The following is a 20,789-nucleotide window of genomic DNA, read 5'->3' on the forward strand; positions in this document are numbered from 1 at the left end:
CACATCTTCATCAATGGATAAAGAACAAAAACGAGGGACTTGACTCACACCCAACAATATTGCTAACATTTTAATCAACTTATGCACTCATCAAAGTAAATCACATTGAAAGCAAAAAATCACAAATCACAAAGGACTTTCAAGGGTTGTAATGTGGCTTGGTTATCAAAGAAGGGTAATAACTAAAGGTAATTGAAACAAAGTTGTCAAAATCTAGGAGAACATTCATTTCTCAAATTCTTTACCATTCACAACTTTATTTACCACTTTTATCTTTGCTCAGTTGTTACACCTTTGATTCACATTGTTTGGCACAAAATGTTTGCCACTTTTTCTTTCATCTTTTTCATCTATTTTTCTTCTTCTTTATTTTGTTTTTCTTTTTCACATTTTTCTCTGTTTTTCAACTTCTTATCAACCCACTTTTTTTCTCTCCAACTTAAATACAACCAACATTGTAATATGAATGATCATCTACTTTCTAAGGCGAGGGGAAGAATTCCAACCATAAATGATGATTGATTGTTCAAGTGTTCCATGAAAAAAAAATCAAAAATCAATGATGAACTAATTATTTATGTGAAAATTTCACAGTTCAAAACCAATATGGGTCCTGAAACCAAAACTCAAATGGGTTAAAGAATTCTCGCTCACTCACAAGGTAGGTCACTTTTGGTCAAATAATTATGCTCAAAATAAAAAATGCCTTGATCATTTTCATGCTTTCATACAGTTCAACACAATTGCAAGATTAAGCATAAGCCAACCAAGTTAAAACAAAGAATTTTTGGTCTCTTGTGCATATAGTAAACAATGAAAAGTTTTCTCATATTTAGGCTTTGATCTAAAGTGATTCAATCACGAACATGTAGTGTAATGAATGACACAATGTTTGTACAAATTACAAGTTTCAAATTCATGCTATGTTCTAGACAGGGCTGGCCCTGGGCCAGGGCAACCAGGTCCACAGCCCAGGGCCTACAAAAATTAGGGGCCTCATAATTTATGAGTTTGGGCTTTAAAAATTATAAAATAAAATACTTCATATATATGACGAGTTGAATACTTTACAAGAATCTTGTTATACTGCAGCGGACTAGATCTTGCCATTAATATTAGCCTGGGCATGTGGGTTCGACCCCTGAATCAGGCAAATATTTTTCTTAATTTTATTTCAAAAACTGCAAAAAAAAAAAGGTAAAGGGGTCAAATTCAAAATTAATTATTTCTCTGGTTTTATATTATTTTTTTAAACATAAATTTTAGATAATATTGATATTTTACAAATAAATATTTCAAAAAATATTATTAGGCCATCTCATTTATTATTAAACTTTTATAATAAAATATATTACAGTATTTAAGTTATTATTATTTTTATATAAAAACATATATTGTTTTGTGTTATTTAATAATCATATAAGTTTTTTAATAATATTAATATTATTTTTAATTAAATTGTTATGATTAAGTATATATAAATTAAAATAATAGATTTAAAAGATTTTTGAACAAGAGTTAGTATAATCTACCAAAATATTTTTAAAGTCTTATAATCATTTTAATTAATTTGATTTTCTTCACGCTAATATATCAACTCTAATAAAATCTTGAAGCATTTATCACTTTGTCTCAAAATAATGAAAGATTCAAAACTTTAAATATATATAAAATATTTAATAAAAAATAAAAAATAAATGTTAAATATGTATTTTTTTTATCCATATAAATTGCCTTGGGCTTCTAAAATGTCGGGACCGGTCCTGGTTCTAGAAAGCAATAAACATGTACCTTGACATTGTATCATTTTTTCAAACTTTTATCATTACCCAAACATTTACACGTTGATACGCTCAAATTTTAGATAATCACTCAATACTTCTTCAAGTCATTCAAAGATAAGCTTTTGGAGCAAATTCAAAAATATTTCTAAAACTTAACAACTTCAAATCAAACTAAACTACTAAAATATATACATGAAATAATTTAAACAAAATTCAACTAAATTAACAAAAACCACTACAAAGATGGGGTAAATGGGCCTGGGTGAAAGTGGATAATTGGGCTGAGTAAAAATATTTTTTTACTGGTATAGCAGTGTGCGCTTAGTGTCATCCTGTTGCGCTTAGCGCCAACAGGTCTGCTCAGAATTTTCAAAATGTCAATTTTTTATGCTTTCCTTCCACTTTCATTCTTTAATGCTTAAAATACTAAATGCAAAGCTATTAAATACTTAAAAAGTTGGGTTGCCTCCCAATAAGCGCTTGTTTAATATCATTAGCTCGACATATTTTTCAAGTAGATATTCCCTTTTGTTCCTTCTTTTGCTTGGTTAGTTGTTTGCGCTTCATGGTTTTGTTGTTGTTCCTTCAGATAGTTATTTCGATCTCTGGATCAAAGAGCAATTGTTATGTCGGTACTATACCTCGCCTAAATAGAAATCACAAATCTAGCAAGCACAAGTTAGCAACACGATGGCTAGAAGTATATATACAGTATTAACACATGCACAAGCTTAAAATGATAGAAACTGTTGACATGCTTTAATATCTAAATGTCAATCTCCGACAACAACGCCATTTTGATGTTTATCAATCAAAAGTAAGTATTTGTTTTATCGTATTCACAGGGACTGGTGCGATATCAATGTCATTCAATAGTTACTATGGTTTTAAGCGAAAGTTTGCAAGATGTTTGATAGTTTAAAGTTACAATAATGTTTCAAAGATATAAGAGCTTGCCAGGATTGGATTTCATCCACCGATAGACTACATAATTTACCTAACAATTATACACAATCTAAACATTCACCAATATTATCACGTATCGCTCACAAATAGAGTTTATGTTTGAACTTCTGATGAGGTTTCTACCTTATTGTTTAATCGACGATCTCTCAACCTGTTAAATAATACGACAACATTAAGAATCGATACTTACGGTGAATGTTAATCCTAAATCTATGTTTAGAATTTAAAATATAACAGATGATTATCTTAGATCAAGATTCGAACAATATTTCTCAATATCATTTCAAATCTATAAAGTTAAACAGTGAAACAAAGATAACATCAGTATTAATGCATAAATAGACTGTATATAACACCATGATTAATAAACACACATACTGTTGTTACAGTGAACTACATCCAATCCCAACAAGAAAATGGTTTAGCTACTATGGTAACTTGATACAAATGAGAAGAAAAGAAATAAATGGGCATCAATGTTGATTTCCCGACTATTGATGAAAATCCAACTTCCGATCTTCAAATCACCCTTTCCTGTTGTTTGGCATGTCCCTCTATCTCCAAAATAACGCCTCTCCCTAAAAATCTAAAGTTAAAAGCTATTTATACAAATCTGATAAAGGGGGCCGCACTTAGCCCCAAATTTGGCGCCGAGCGTAGCTACAAGTAAAAGATTTAAACCTCCATAAGAGGGGCTTAACGCAAATTTTGGGGCTTGGCGCGGATATGCTTGCTTTTTGTACTATGATATGACTGTACTCAACACAAAACTCAACAAACATGCTTTGTTCCAAAATTGCATGGTTAAGCCATTTCTCTGTCTTTTGATTACCAAAGCTCTTCCTATGTATACATACCTACAAAATGAGTTGCAAATAATCAATCTACACAATATTTACATGATAAAGCTATAAAATTAATAATTACATAAAAGTTGAGGTTTAAACTTGTGAATCCAATGAATCAAGTTAATAAGTGCCACTATATAAGACAAATATTCAACACTTTTTCGCCCTTATCAACTTGTGAACTATATCTTCTGAGAGGCATTCTCAATTACAATTTAAATTTTTTTCCATGGTCTAAGAAGATTATCAAGAAATCAGACACTTAGGTAAGAAACTTTATCGAGACAATTTCTGTTGAGACTAAGAAACTAGTTACCATTATTTGGAATAATTTTTTTGCCCATGTTGGAAGATGTGGGTTGAAATTAAGACAAATATCTTATATCTAAGATAAATGAAGCATGTTGTATGAAATTATTTTGGAATATACTTTTATCTAATCAACAATGGGTATTTACTCTTAAGGCTAGATCCCATAAAGACAATGGTTAATACCACTTTACTCCTCTGCCATATAGACGTGTTTTGCTTTACCCCCCTCTAAAAAAAAAACTTATTGGACAGACCTTGCCAAATAAAGATTCCAAAAAATTTGACCCTGGATCAAAATTCCAAGAGAATGTGCATACGTGGTATTTTTTATTTTTTATTTATTTTTAATTTCCACGTAGAATTTTGTTTGTTTTTTTCAATTTTTTTTTGTTATTTTTTCCAAATTTTTATTTTATTTTATTTTTTTAAATTTTTTCCAAGTTTATTTATTATTATTTTTTCCAAAATTTTTTTATTGTTTTTTTATTAGTTTTAAAATTTAATTTTATTATATATAAATCCGCAGGTATTGTCAAATCCGTAGGTAAATCCCCAGATATTTTTAAATCCGTAGGTAAATTCGCAGGTATTTTCAAATTTGCAGGTAAATCCGCAGGTTTTTTAAAGGTAAATCTGTAGGTAATTTTAAATCCATAGGTAAATCCGCAGGTATTATCAAATCCGTAGGTAAATCTGCAGGTATTTTTAAATTCGTAGGTAAATCCGCAGGTATTGTCAAATTTACAGGTATTTTTAAAGGTAAATCCCCAGGTATTTCTAAATCCGCAGGTATTGTCAAATATTTTTTAAAAACATAAAAAAATAATAAAAGAAAATTATTTTTTTTTATAAAAAAATAAAAAAAATAAAAAAAATAAAAAAATAAAATAATTTCCACGTGGCAGTACCAAAAATGCCATGTTGGCAGGATTCTAAATAAGAATCTTGACCAAAAAAATTGATCAGGTCAAATTTGATGGAATCTTTATTTGATAAGGTTTGTCCAATAAATTTTTTTTAGAAGGGGTAAAGCAAAACATGCCTATATAACGGGAGGTAAAGTGGTAATAAATACATCTGTTCCCATACTCCAGAGGCTCTACAATCAGGGCCGGCCCTGGGCCAGAGCAAGCAGGCCCACAGTCCAGGGCCTCAAAAAAATGAGGGCCTCAAGTTTGGGAGGTGTGTTTAAGAATTTATAATACTGAAAAAAATAATATATCTATATGTTAGCGAAATTGTGACATAACTTGAGCTTGTGCTTCAGTGGTGTTGCCATAGCATATGTAGCGAGGTGCCCTTAGTTCGATACTTCCTGGGGCTCTTCTTATCACGTAGGTAAACCTACGTAATAGGGACAATGCATAGTTTACACTTACTTTTATATTTTTTAACTATATGATTTGGTTTTCCACAGTTAAATCGCACTTATATTTCTTTGAGATGGTGGGTGTTGCCTAAAAATTGGAAAAATTTAGGCACTTAATTTTCATTCTTAATGTTTAATTGCTATGTATTTTTAGTGTAAAACATTTTACACTATCAATACATCACAACCACTCAATTATATTACTTAAAAATAAATTAAAATCAAAATCAAAACAAATTACCTGTGTAAAATTTCTTTGTTAGGGGTCTATTTTTTTGTTTGCCCGGGGCCTCTAAAAAGTCAGGACCGGCCCTGTCTACGATCACTAAGTTAACTAGACCACTCCTCCAAAGTACGGGCTTATATGCAATAATGATTATGTATTTAAAAAATAACACATTTCATGTGCTAATATAAGTTTAGCAGCTAATTTTAGGAGTTTGATTATAAGATTTGTACACATTGATTGTTTATTTTTAGAATGACTAAAAACATTCAATATATTACATAAACGTAATCATATCCTATCCTATGTGTAACATGTTGTACCTGTCATTGTAACAAACAACAACCTAAATTCCACCTCAAATTGACAAATATAGTTGAAATTTGTTTCTCCTATGTTCACTATGTTTCTGTCATCAATTATCATTCATACAAATACATGATAATTCAACGTTTAACCTGAAAGCAAAATCTCATTTGCTTTCTTCAAAAACAAGAAAGCAAATTCGTTTGCTTTCTTGTTATTAGTCCAAAAATGAAACATGTTAATTAGAACAAACCACTACAGCACAAAACAAAACCGAAATTCCCATTTCAGAAGAAGAAAAGAAAAGAGAACAAGAATCAACAATGGTGTCACCTGCATGTTATAATATAAATCTGATTAATCCAAGTAGGATATGGCAAACTGATAATGTCTTGAAAAACGAGCTTCCGATTCTCGCCTTTCAAGTCGGTTTTGTCGTGCTGATTTCTCGTATGTTCTTCTTTATCTATAGGCCTCTTCATCTACCTCGCATCTTGTCCCAACTATCCGTAAGTATCTTAACCGCTACAATAAACTCGAATAATATTCTTTCGGTATGGAAATTTACTTGACCGTTACAATAAAACTCTGATAATATTCTTTCTATATTTACGTAGTCTAACAATTAACATGTCGGAACTAATCTTATGTAGGTTGGTTTTCTACTAACTCCGCCGTTAATTGGAAGATTCACAAAGGTTTTCACATTCATTTTTCCTGTAGAGGGTGTTCTTAACGTTGAAGTTCTATCGCATATTGGTATAATCTATTATGCATTTCTCAGTGGTTTGGAGATGAACTTGAATGTCATTTTGCATGTTAAGAAGAAAGCCGGAAGCATTGCGATTGCCGGGATAGTTTTTCCAACGGTGATGGGACCGCTTATATATAAACTACATAGAAAAACTTATGGCGATGGTGATCAGAAGGCAGTTGAACCAAGTGCAACGAGTGCTTATGTATTATGGACTTTAGTTCTTACCGTGACTGGTTTTCCTGTTATCGCGCATTCTCTTTCTGAGTTGAAGCTTCTGTATACTGGTCTTGGTGAAGTTGCATTGACAACTTCTATGGTCAGTGACACATATGCATGGCTTTTATTCACATTGTTTGTTCCATTTTCGATAAACGATTCAAGAGCAATATACTCGGTGTTGAGTACGATAATATTTGTTGTCGTTTGCATCTTCATTGTGCGTCCTATCATTGTTAACGTCATCGATCGCATGACGGAAAGAGACGAATGGGATGATAACAAGTTGCTTTTTGTGGTTATGGGACTTTTGGTTTGTTCACACATAACAGATATTCTTGGTACACATGGTGTTGTTGGTGCTTTTGTGTATGGATTGATTTTGCCTCATGGCAAATTTGCTGACAAAGTGGTGTCAATCTCAGATGATTTTGGTAGCGGATTTCTCGCGCCGCTGTTCTTTAGTGGCACAGGAATGAGACTCATGGTTAGCGCCGTTTTCGTTCAGCATAACGTGTTTATGACAGTTATTGTTATAATCTTGATGTGTTCTGTAAAGATTCTAGGCACTATGTTTGCAGCTTTCTTCTTTGGTATGCGTACTCGTGACAGTTTCGCTCTAGGCGTGATTCTCAATACCAAAGGCGCCATTGCCCTCATAATGCTCAACATCGCTTGGGATCGATCGGTATTAATACTATTCAAACATAACATTTATATAGTATTTAAGAGATATGTTATCTGAACACAAAAGTTAACATCGCATATCTTGTTCATATCAATATATCTGATGTCGTGTCTGATGTATTTGGTCCAGACCAATATACTTGATACCGTGTCTAATGTATCTGGTCCAGACCAATATATCTAATACCGTGTCTGAAGTATCTGGTCCAAACCAATATACCTGATACCGTGTCTGATGTCAAAATTTGTGTCAAAATATCATTTCTAATACTATAAGTACTCGCTAACGTTTGATTTGTTATTATGTGCGATTGCAGATTCTTTCTGTACCAACCTATGTTGTTTTATCATCTTCAGTTCTTCTAATGACTGTAGTGGTGTCTCCTATCATCAATGCCATTTACAAGCCTAGAAAGAGATTTGAGCAAAACAAGTTGAAAACCGTACAAAAGCTAAGAAATGATGCAGAACTCAGAATTCTAGCATGTGTTCACAATACTCGACAAGCCACCGGGATTATAAGCCTAATTGAATCATTCAATGCCACTAGGCTTTCACCATTACACGTTTTCGCCCTTCATCTTGTCGAACTCACAGGACGCGCTGCAGCACTCGTTGCTGCTCATATGGAAAAACCAAGTGGCCAACCAGGAGCACAGAATCTCACACAATCTCAAGTAGAACAAGAAGGTATTAACAGCACATTCGAAGCATTCGGAGAAGCATACGATGCTATAAGAGTCCAAACATTAAACGTCGTCTCCGCCTTCGAAACCATTCACGAGGATATATACAATTCGGCTAACGAAAAACGCACGAGCCTGATCATCATTCCGTTTCACAAACAGTTAAGTTCAGAAGGCGCACTTGAAACAACCAGTGTTGTCTATAGAGACATAAACATGAATATCATGCATAGTGCACCTTGTTCCGTAGGAATCTTCGTCGACCGCGATATCAGTTCAATATCAAAAGCAAACATATGTATCCGTATGATCTTCGTTGGCGGACCGGACGACCGCGAAGCGATCGCGGTTGCATGGAGGATGGCAGGTCATCCAGGAATCAATCTATCAGTAGTTAGAATGCTTCTGTTTGATGAAGCTGCAGCAGTGGGCACATCAATTCATGATGAATCACAAGGTATATTATCAGCAGTAATGGATAACGATAAACAAAAGGAGTTAGACGACGAATACGTGAATTCGTTCAGATTAACAGCAGTTAACAACGATGATTCTATAACATATTCAGAGATTGGTGTTCATTCGGGCGAAGACATTCCGAAAATAATTAACGAGATAGATTCATATGGTTGTGATTTGTATATAGTTGGACAAGGAAATTGTAGAAACTCTCAGGTTTTTTCGGATATGTTAGAATGGTGTGATTGTTCGGAACTTGGAGTTATAGGGGATATTTTGGCGTCGAATAATTCGGGCTCACGTTCTTCTGTGCTGGTTGTGCAGCAATATGGATATGGAGGAATGGTTTTGGGAAAACATAGTAATAATGTGAGTACTAATGAGGATGGTAGTAAGACACTAGTTGTGAAATCAGAATGAGAATAATGGTTTTGTTTTGTATGTAGATTTGGTAACACATTCATTTAAATGAGAATGAAAATTTATTTATTAGTTTATACATATGAAGTTATTTTACGCTTTCAGTGCACTACCTTTATCTTGGAACACTTAACACTATAAGAAACATCGCGAATATATACACGACAAGATTACTTACAATACAAGTTTTCTAAAATAACATACAAGTAATGAATAGTAAACATGCAAAAGTGAAACAATAACTGCTAATACATTAAGACTATTGGTCTTACATGACTATATTCTATATTCAAGAAAACAAAATTTATCTATGAAGGATCCTAGGCTAATACATTAGTACATTCCATCTTTATGAAAGTTCATCCATGCAACACCAGGTTCTCTGGGATCATAGGCTTATACATCAAAGATTCAAACATCATCTTTAACCTTAATGATATAACTAGGGGTGGCAATAAAATCCATTAAGAGAATATCCATCCAATCCATCCAATAATTTATCCATCCAATCCATCCATTAACCAAAAAAACAAATTTAATGGATTGGTCCAATCCATCCATCAAACTACATGGATGGATTCAATCCATCCATCTCATTTTATAAATCCAATGGATTTTAGTTTATTACTTAATAAATTACTTTTTTATTAAAAAACATGAAAAATTTAAAATTAAACAATTTTTTAACATTTTTGTTTCTCATAATATTCACACCCATAAATTTTCTTTCCTGTATCATATTGTAAAAAAGTATGAATATTAACGTTAGTATTAACGTTAAAATTGATGATGCAGGATTAATGATACAATATGTACAACATCTCCTTGAAAAAAATTAATGATGCTCAGATACTTTGTCTATATTTAATTTAATATTAACGCTAAAATTGCTTAATTGGTACGCATTGAATTTATTTAATTTAACATTCATGTTAAAATAGTTTAATTGCGACACAATGAATTTTAATTTTCTTAGAATTAGAAAGTTAATAATAAAAAAAAAGTAAAGTTAATCAAGACGTTAGTTGATTAGAGTTACTATAGAGACAAATATTTATAATTAAAATTCTTTTAAAAAGTTTCATAAAAAAATTGTTTTTGTAAAATTAATAAAAAAAAAAGAATTTAAGTTAATTTTATGGATGGATGGATATCCATCCATTAGAAATACCTTAATGGATGGATTGGATGGATTATATCTCTTAGTGGATGGATTGGATTGGATTTTTCAAAAGAAAATTTAATGGATTGTTAACGGATTAATGGATCGCTTTGATCCATCCATTAACAATCCAATCCAAATCCATCCAATCCATCCATTTTGCCACCCCTAGATATAACCCACTCCATTGAGTTCACACAAAATGGTGGTTTCTTACCCTTTTACACAAGTTGTACACTAATTAACTTTACAATTTCACCCATTACAAAGTCAATACACAAAGTCCGAAATAATCATTTCCACCAAGAATTTCATAATTTCACCAATGTCCACAAATTCTTGATTAAGGATTTGTCGACATAATTTCACATAATTAAGAATGTTAATTTATATCTTTCAACGAAAATTCCAATCGAAATTGCCCTATTCAAAGCTCTAAAGAGAGAAATAATTTCCCTACAAAAATGAAAATGTGGATCACATAGCTATTATAATATGTTTAGTAAATATATAGTTTTTATTGTATACGTTATATTATTTTATTTGACATGAAATTATAAAATAGTATTTTCAAAAAAAAAAAACTTATTGAAATTAAAATATGTAGAATACATTAATATTACAATTAACAAAATATAAATGGTTATTAACTTTAAAAATATGATTTTATTACAAAAATTGTTTTTCGTTTATATATATATATATATATATATATATATATATATATATATATATATATATATATATATATATATATATATATATATATATATATATATATATAACTAATTTTTTTAATCATGAATACTCCAAATACTATTTATTGAATAAATATGTTACTATTATATTTTATTTTTATCTAACTTATTCTAGCCTATCCAGCAAAAACATAACTTAAAAATTTAATTTTAGTTTATAAAATTTTTATATATCTGTTAGGCCATACAATGTTTTCTGATACCAGTTTTAATTTGTATTGTTAAATAAACGACCAACATAATTCTTTGGCAATGGGTATCCTACTATAGTTTTCATATTTGATTGTTTGAAAAAAATACTATAGCCGAGCTCGTAATCTCGTGAACACCAATATTTATATATTTACTCGTACTCTATGAGTACCTATGTTTACCCATATTTTTTTAAAATAATTTAATCAATTATAATTTATTATATTATTTTTAGTTTTTAACAATATATATATATTTTTTAGAATATTAATGTTAAGTTAAAAAATTAATAAACACGTATAATAAAATACATGCAAGTTTAAGAATAATGTATTTAATAAAATTGATAAATTGTGTATACAATAATAATAAAATATACATTGTGTCATTATGGAATAAGATGGATATTAAGTATTTATATCTGCATCCATACTCTTATTTTAATTGTGTGCTACTTATTTTTCAGATTTTTACCCTATTTGCTATAGATAATTTTTGCAAATATCTTATTAGATTTAGGATGTCAGTTTGTCTCTGTTAACGAGAATTCTCGTGGGGATTTTTTGTTTGGGATCTTAAAGACGGTGAATTTTTTTTCGTATGAATGAAGATGGGGAACAAAGTCTCTTCTAAGATACTTTTAAGACGGGACGGCATAAATATCCCATGTCCTGTGGAGTCTCCACCCCGTCTAAAATAGCATAATGTCTTTAATTTATATATAATTTTAAATTATTATGTAAGTTTATTTGTCATTTTATATTTAAAATATATATGTATTGTTAGTAAAAGAGTGAGATCTAAATGATTAGTTCAATTTTTTTAGTTTAAAATTTTAGTGGTCATAAACACTCAACTAAGAAGAAGGGCTGGAGGCGTCAACTTCTTAAAGTGACAAGCTGAAACTGTTTATTTCATATGAAAAGCTAGGAATGAATGCATCTTCAACCACCTTGACATGGGAAGTGAGACAATATCTAATAGGAATGAATGCATCTTCAACCACCTACATGGGAAGTGAGACAATCTCTAGTATCAAGACAAGCATACTCATTAGAAGCAGCTTATCTAAATGGCTTAAAGGACATGTTAATGTTGTCAATATGAGTATTACCTAGTCTTTGGTTTTGTCTAGATTGCTTGATTAATTGGAACCTGGATCCTTTTGGATCAATATGTATCTATGGAATAAAAGTTTATATATTCTCTAAATAAAAAATATTGTTAATACAATATATTTATCATAAAGGAATATCTTTTAAATTTTTTGTGGTTAATTTTTGAAAATGTTACTATTAATTTGCTTTAAAATAGTAAATAAATAAAACTATATTTATGATCTCCACGTGAATTTTGGAAATTCAAACTCGCAAAAATCGACGGGAACAGGGATGAGAGACAAAAACCCCGTAGCGGAAATGAAAAATAGATTTGTAAGCGGAGTTTATAATGAGAATCTCCACCCCATTAACATCCCTAATTAGATTACTATCCCTAGTCTACACTCTACGCAACGCAGGCAGTGCCGCAGATTTTAAATGAAGTTGAATTAAATATTTTGATAATTAACCTATTTATTATGAAATTATACACTAATTTTTTAGTTGTTTATATTTCAATTATTGCAAATTCTAAAGTCATAAACACTTAAAAACATATTGATTTTATAGGAATAAAAACAAAAATTAATAATTATCACAGATTAATTAAAAACATATTTAGCCAATTATGTAATACTACTATTTATTAAAAAAGTAAATTACACATCTGTGTTGCTTAGAAATGCTAAAATTAAATCACGTATCAATCCTTCAATAAAAACAAAATGCATTTAATCCAATTAACTAACGAGTTGATAAGATTAACTGTAATGACCCAATTGAGTAAAAAATAGTGTTGACCAATTAACTAAAAAAAAAGTTGTTTGGATGTGTCATTGTTGCTATTTAAAATAAGAGGAAATATATATAGAAAAGCAAGAAATTCATAACTAATATTAACAAACTAAACGCCACCACAAAACAGATAAATATAGTTAGTTATATTTTGACAAAAAGTTACAGTTATAATTTGTTTTTTTTCCTATATTTGGATTCTTATATTGATACAAATAAAATTCACAAATCAAAGAGGGTAGAGAGGGTGAATTGAGGAAGCCACTAGAACAAAGTTGAAATTGTAAGCATTAACAATGGGTGTTAGTGCTGTGTTGCCTGCATGTTATGAAGTAAATGTGCTTAATCCAAGTCGAATATGGCAAACTGGCAATATCCTAAGAACTGAACTCCCTATTCTTGCCATTCAACTTGTCTTTGTTGTAATTATATCTCGTCTTCTATTCCTTGTCTATAAACCCCTTCATCAACCTCGTCTCATTTCACAAATGTCTGTAAGTATCTATCTATAAACCATTCAAATGTTGCTTATGTACAGAAAACATGTTTATATGTTTATAGGTTTTTTGTTAATAATTTGTGGTTGTTACAAATGTAGGTTGGATTTCTACTAACTCCACCATTACTTGGGAGATTCACAGAAATTTTCACATTTGTTTATCCTATGACTGGGGTGCTCAATGCTGAAGTTGTAGCAAATGTTGGGGTCATATACTATGCATTCCTAAGTGGTTTGGAGATGAACTTAGATACTATTTTATATGTTAAGAAGAAAGGTGCAACCATTGCGATTTGCGGGATCGTCTTTCCTATGGTGATGGGACCGGCTTTATACCTTCTACATCGAAAAGTTTATGGCAATGGTGATGGAGCTGGACTTGAAGAAACTACAATGAATGCTTATTTATTATGGACTTTGGTTCTTACTGTCACTGGTTTTCCAGTTGTAGCTCATACCCTTTCTGAGTTGAAGCTTCTTTATACTGGTCTTGGTAGGGCTGCATTAACAGCATCTATGATCAGTGACACATATGCTTGGATTTTATTCACATTGTTTGTTCCATTTTCAATTAATGGTCTAGCAGCAATATACTCAGTGATAAGCACTATAATATTTGCTATCATTTGCATCTTTGTGGTGCGTCCTATCGTTGTGAAAGTTATTGATCGCAAGATGGAGAGGGATGAATGGGATGAAGGCCAATTACTCTATGTGATTATGGGGCTTTTTCTTTGCGCACACATAACAGATGTTCTTGGCACACATGACATTGTTGGGGCTTTTATTTTTGGGTTGATTTTACCTCATGGTAAATTTGCTGACATGGTAGCGTCATACACTGACGATTTTGGCGGCGCAATGTTGGCGCCATGTTACTTTAGTGGCACCGGAATGAGACTCATGGTGAAAAGCATCTTCGCCCAGCCAAATTGGCCCTATACACTTGTGGTTATATTATTGTTGTGTGTTCCAAAGATTTTAAGCACTTTGTTTGCCACATTCTTTTTTGGCATGAAATCTAAAGATGGTTTTGCTCTAGGATTGCTTCTCAATACCAAGGGTGCCATTGCATTGATAATGCTCAACACTGCTTGGGATAGATCAGTACTAATCTACTTCAAACTTTTTATTTACTCTATTTCAATTGCTCACAAATCAAAATGATAGCAATTTAATCTATGATTTGTTATATGTGTGATTGCAGGTTCTTTCTGTACCAAGCTATGCTGTTTTAACCTCTGCAGTCCTTTTAATGACTGTAGTGGTGTCTCCCGCCATCAATGCCATTTACAAGCCTAGAAAGAGATTTGAGCAGAACAAACTAAAGACTATACAAAAGCTAAGGCTTGATGCAGAGCTCAGGATTCTAGCATGTGTTCACAATAATCGCCAGGCCACAGGGGTTATCGGTCTCATTGAAACTTTCAATGCCACTAGACTTTCACCTATACACGTTTTTGCACTTTACCTGGTTGAACTCACAGGGCGTGGGGCTACAGTTGTTGCAGCTCATATGGAGAAGCTTAATAACCAACCTGGAGCACAAAATCTTACAAGAACCCAGGAAGAGCTAGAAAACATTAAGAATACCTTTGAAGCAATTGGAGATGCATATGATGCTATCAGAGTTCAAACCCTAAATGTCGTGTCAACCTATGCAACCGTTCACGAGGACATATACAACACGGCTAATGAAAAGCGTACAAGCTTGGTTATCCTTCCATTCCACAAACAACTAAGCTCAGAAGGTGCACTTGAAACAACCAATGTCACGTACAGAGATATAAATCTGAATGTGATGCAAAGTGCACCTTGCTCTGTGGGAATCTATGTCGATCGTAATCTTGGGTCATTACCGAAAATGAACTTTCGTATTCTTATGATTTTTGTTGGAGGTCCTGACGACCGTGAAGCGTTAGCTGTTGCATGGAGGATGGCGGGGCACCCAGGAACCCAATTATCAGTGGTTCGGATGCTCCAGTTTGATGAAGCTGCAGAAGTAGACACCTCGAGTCACGCTGAAGCACAAGGCATACTGTTTGTTGTAATGGATAGTGAGAAGCAGAAGGAGTTAGACGATGAGTGTGTGAATTCATTTAGACTGACAGCGGTAAATAGCGATGATTCTATAACCTATTCAGAGATTGATGTCCATTCAGGTGAAGATATTCCCACAGTCCTCAATGAGCTAGAGAAATTTGGTTGTGATTTATACATAGTTGGACAAGGGAATCGTAGGAGCTCTCGGGTCTTTTCAATGTTATTGGAATGGTCCGACTGTCCAGAACTTGGAGTTATAGGGGATATTTTGGCATCACACAATTTCGGTTCGAGCTCATCTGTGCTAGTTGTGCAACAATATGGGTATGGTGGAATGTTTTTGGGAAAGCAATCCAACAATGTGACCACCAATAGCGATGGTTTTAAGTCACTTGTCGTGAAAACAGAATAAGAATAATGGTTTGCGAAGAACTGACCTGCACACTGTGAAAGGCTGGCTTAGTTTGCTTACAAAATTCAAGCAAGTTTGAGATGATACTAAATTTTGTTTTGCATTTAGATCTGGTACCCCGAGAGTTGATTAGAGGATGCTTCCACTGTTCCATTTTGGTTGCCTAGAATGGTATACATTTGTATCCAATAACATGAAAAGAAAAGCAATTATGTCTGATTTGGAAAGAAATTGTTTTAGTGGGGTAAGGTTCTCTCTTCACTGAGAATGCAATGTATATAACAATCTATGTAAACCATTGCCTCAAAATTCGAAGTCAATCTAAAGGTCACAATTACCATATTGTTTATCACATTTTGATTCCATAATAGTTACAACCACTGAATTTCGATTCAATAAATAAAATTGACTTGCATCAATGATATATGTGGAGAGAACTAGTTTTTTACAATTTTGCCGTGCTCAAACTTGTGAGCAGTGGGTAGTAGGGTTTTATCAATCAATCAAAAACTAAGCTCGAGAATCTTTATTTTTAAACCATTTCCACATGAAAAATACAACATTAGTATAGTTCAACTAGCATGAAAAAGTGACAACAACATCATTGGAACAGACGATAATAATTCTAGGCAATACTTGTTTTTAAATGAAAAAAATGGAGTAAAAACTTACTAACTAGAATATTTACACTTTCTTCTTCATATTGATGATTCAGTCAGAAGCTTTCCTTCTTAGTAAGCCATGCACATTGAGCTCATTGATTTTAGCAGCAAGTATGAAGTCATTCTCTGTCAGCCCACCTACATGAACATGGATCACTTCAAATGATGTCCTATTGTGGATATAATATGTACTCCTGCCATTCTCATATATAAGCAAAAAATAACTACTTTCACTAATTAAGAAGATTAATTAATCTCATTTAAAGTTTTAAAACTAAAAAAAAAAGTAGTTGTATTTTCAAAATTGATCCTCGTGGAAACTTGTTCCATAAGAATAAAATAATTCTTGAAAAATCAAATCTAAATTAATTGAAGGATAGTTATGGAGTAATAAAATTAAATACGATAAAAGTAGTTAATTTTTACTTATATTTGAGATCAACAAACATGACTTTTTTTTTTTGCATATACTTGAAACCGGAGGGAGTTAAATGAATAATTAGGTTCAGCCAAAAATGGAAATTCTGGGAAGAGGTTAAACACAAAAATGAAAGGACTGTTCAAGCCTGAATAAGCCGGAAAATCACCATTAATCACGAATGGTTAACCTATTTTAATCAAATGTAATATATAGTAATACTACTATTACCGATGCCATTAAGTCTAATGAATAGCTAAAATGCTAAATTCATATTTTTAAAGATAAGATGATATAAACTGGATCAAAATGCTATAACTAGGGTATACGTCTAAACATACTATTATTCTTCAAATAATATTGTTGTTATTTGTTAGTATGCAGCAGTGCCAATGTGGTAGATCTACAAGTAATGATAAAGTCTGAAATTGAAAAAAATAACAGAGAATATTCATTAGACCCCCTTCACCGTCTCTTACTATTCTCTACTTATTTTCCTCCCCTATCTTTTCCCCATCTCCTTTCTAGTACCCTTACATGGATAAGCTTTATCTGCTAACACCCCTTTTCATTTCCTTACATAAATAACTCAACTTCCCTTGATTGTATCACATGCAACCTGTTACATCAGTTTATTCTGTTCTCCTTGATTTCCTGTCTGAGGTTTCCTAATGCATATGTTAGTAACAACTGGCTTTGTAACATAATCATATGTGTATACACAACAACCAAGCCTTACTCTTTAAGTGAGGCCCGGCTACATGGACCAAACGACACCATAATGTTCTACCTTATATCATATCTCTAGCATAATCTTATATGTATATAAGCTAAAAAAACTGAAATTGCAATAGCTATAGTATGAAGCAACAAAATGACAATATGATTAAACTAATTACCTGTTTATATAAGAGACCTAACAAAATATACATACAAGTTCTTTCCAAGTAGTTTCCCTCAAGTAAACCACATTTTCATTTTTCATGAACAAAAAGATGATCAAAAAGACAATTATTTCTATTTTCCATTCCTCTTGCTTGCAGTCCCAATACCACAAGGTAGAGTTCATAAGGGGGACGAAGGCTTCTAAAGAGACCCATGTATCATAGCTTGAATGAGAAGCATATCAATCTTCTCAAATCCATAGACATTCATTATAAAATCCATAGACGCTGTATTCCTCTTAGGTTTTCCAAGAGAAGAAAAACAGTGAAATCAAAACCCCTAAGTACTTCTTTTATGTCTTTAAGTAGTCATGCTAAATATATCGTATAGCAACGTAAATTGAACGGATGAAACAATGGATAAATATCGTTAAATAAATAGCAATCAATCTTCATATATTTATATTATCAAAGAGGAACATAAGATAAAATAATTTGAATGCGAAGAATGAATAAACAATGCATACCAACAGAATGAGTCCAAATCTGTATAGTAACATTATTCCAACCAACAAGGTGAAGATCAGGATGATGACCTGCATTACAACATTTTCTACTGTAATATCAAATCAATAATACATAAAGAAATACAACAACAACAACAACAACAAAAAAGAGCAGAAAAATACCTTGAGCATCAGCAAGATCAGCTATAATTCTAAAAAATTCCAATCCTTTGTTAAAAGATTTAACTTTCCATGACCTAGTCAGTTTCAAAGAACCACCTTCATTTACCAAATTCCACTCAGAAACCTGGTTAATGTCAAAATTCAAAATTGAATAACAAAAAATATTGATAATCATTGAGATTGACAGAAAATGATAATAAGAACCTGTGGAATGAGAGAATGCGCTGCATCTTCTGTCATAGGTTTCAATTCCTTGGAATTGCAGGGCACGCATGTTTTCGTGGATAGATCTAAATCTAAAAAATAAAAAGTGATGAAAATTTGAAGTGTTGTGATTGGTGAAAGAAAGAAAAAGCGAAAGATGAAGTTAGAGGTGGGCGTAATCACCGTTGGAAGGTTTGGCGGAAGTGGAAAATGATGCAACTGGGAGTTGATTGCTGGGATGCATGTTGGGATCCATTAATCTGAAATGGAATAGAGAGAACGGATTTAGGTAACAGTGATGATGATGAAAGAGAGAATTGGAAGAAATGAATTACCGTGTTGGTGGGAATTGGGAGAAGAATGGTAATGGAAGTGTGGCGGAGAGAGGAAGTAGAGGGTGGCGAAGGTTGTCGAGAACTCGGTTCATTGCATTCAAGCTCAGCATTTTTTTTGTACGACAATTTTCAATCAAATTATCTATAGTAATATTTTTTAAGTTAATTTTGTTTCAAAAATATCTATTGACATGACTTAAATATTGTAGATTAAATATTATTTAGGGATTAGTTTTTGAAATTTTTATTATTAATTTGATTTAAAATAATAAATAAATAAAATTATATTTACGAATCGTTTGAATTTTAGGAATCAGCGGGAACTCGCAGGATTCCGCGGGGATGGTGGATAAAATCCCCCGTAACGGGGATCCGAAGTGGAGATGAGAAATATATTTGAGGACGGAGATAGGAATGTATTCCCTGCCCCGTCTCATTGACATCCCTAGTTACATATATTTTTTCCATTGAATCAATTAAGTTGTTAGTCGGACAATTTTTTTTATAACTAAATAGGTATCGTCTAGTCATAACTAAGATACTAATATATCTAAATAGGCCTGAGAAGAGTATTCAAATTCTTTTATTTATATATATATATATATATATATATATATATATATATATATATATATATATATATATATATATATAAAGTTGCTTTGAAAGTGATGAAAAAATCCATTTTGATTGAGTTTGAGTTTGAATTTTTCTCGATTACAAAATATAGAGATATGTTGGGTATATAATATATGTCATTTTAATTATGAGGTAAATATGTATATTTTTGTGTAACGCGCTTTTAGGATTATCGACTGACCCCACAAACCAATCATCAGTAGAACCTTTCACCTAATGTGAGTAGGAATCTTACACTACCACAAATAACCATCCTACAAGATTTCTCGTCGTTACGGGCAAGGCCAAACTACCATATCATGTTATAAACCTACTAAGACATCTGAGTCTATCTGCCGTTGTAGGGGAACATGCACACCTGTACTTTTTGACCAGTATAGTTTTACATGGATGGATTCACTCCCTCTTCATTACGAAATTCATTAAACTTTACATTTGTTTCAAATGGATTTGTTAATGTGTTGCAATCAGTCATCTCAAATATGTCCAGTAACTCTCTCACATACTTATGATTATGCATTACTATGCCTTTCTTGAATCTCACAATTTACATGTCAAGGAAGTATGTGAGCTTACCTAAATCACTCACCTCAAACTCAACATACATTTTTTCCGGTAAATGATCAATCATAGACAAACGACGACCAGTGATAAGCAAGTTGTACTAGTAAAAAAGTACATGTGTGCATGGTATCCCTACGGGGGTAGGAGATACTCACAGGTTAGTAGGTTTATAATAATTAAGGGTGGTTAGAGCTTGCCCACGATGGCAAAAAACACTGTATGGTGATGTTACGGTGGTTTTAGAGGACCTGCTCACGTGAGGGTGGGGGTTTTGTATATTAGCTTGGTACTTTGAGTATTGTGCGTAAGTTGTGATCTATATTTTTTCTCTCGTTAAAAGAGATGTATTTATAGAGGACTTGGGCCTAGGTTTTACTTGGGAAGGGTCATTGTCCAT

At 32.2% G+C, this 20,789-nt stretch overlaps 3 protein-coding genes across 3 annotated transcripts; 2 read left to right on the forward strand and 1 right to left on the reverse strand.

Annotated features, from left to right (window-relative positions):
* The first annotated feature begins 5,905 nt into the window (after positions 1-5,905).
* LOC131652104 (cation/H(+) antiporter 15-like) lies at positions 5,906-9,135 on the forward strand. Its single transcript, XM_058921879.1, has 3 exons — positions 5,906-6,320; positions 6,465-7,472; positions 7,789-9,135. The coding sequence occupies exons 1-3, from the start codon at positions 6,135-6,137 to the stop codon at positions 9,034-9,036; spliced, it is 2,442 nt and encodes an 813-aa protein (XP_058777862.1). The 5' UTR covers positions 5,906-6,134; the 3' UTR covers positions 9,037-9,135.
* A 4,178-nt stretch (positions 9,136-13,313) lies between these two features.
* LOC131652106 (cation/H(+) antiporter 15-like) lies at positions 13,314-16,012 on the forward strand. The gene is made up of 3 exons (XM_058921881.1): positions 13,314-13,537; positions 13,642-14,649; positions 14,750-16,012. Exons 1-3 carry the CDS (start codon positions 13,340-13,342, stop codon positions 15,995-15,997), a joined length of 2,454 nt encoding a protein of 817 aa, XP_058777864.1. The 5' UTR covers positions 13,314-13,339; the 3' UTR covers positions 15,998-16,012.
* LOC131652105 (pterin-4-alpha-carbinolamine dehydratase 2, mitochondrial) lies at positions 14,018-19,347 on the reverse strand. Its single transcript, XM_058921880.1, has 6 exons — positions 19,190-19,347; positions 19,038-19,114; positions 18,855-18,946; positions 18,651-18,774; positions 18,489-18,557; positions 14,018-16,797 (listed from the first exon to the last, which is right to left on the reverse strand). Exons 1-6 carry the CDS (start codon positions 19,297-19,299, stop codon positions 16,709-16,711), a joined length of 561 nt encoding a protein of 186 aa, XP_058777863.1. The 5' UTR covers positions 19,300-19,347; the 3' UTR covers positions 14,018-16,708.
* Between the last annotated feature and the right edge of the window lie 1,442 nt (positions 19,348-20,789).

This window comes from Vicia villosa, linkage group LG2 (genome assembly GCF_029867415.1).
Source record: "Vicia villosa cultivar HV-30 ecotype Madison, WI linkage group LG2, Vvil1.0, whole genome shotgun sequence".
Lineage (NCBI taxonomy): Eukaryota > Viridiplantae > Streptophyta > Magnoliopsida > Fabales > Fabaceae > Vicia > Vicia villosa.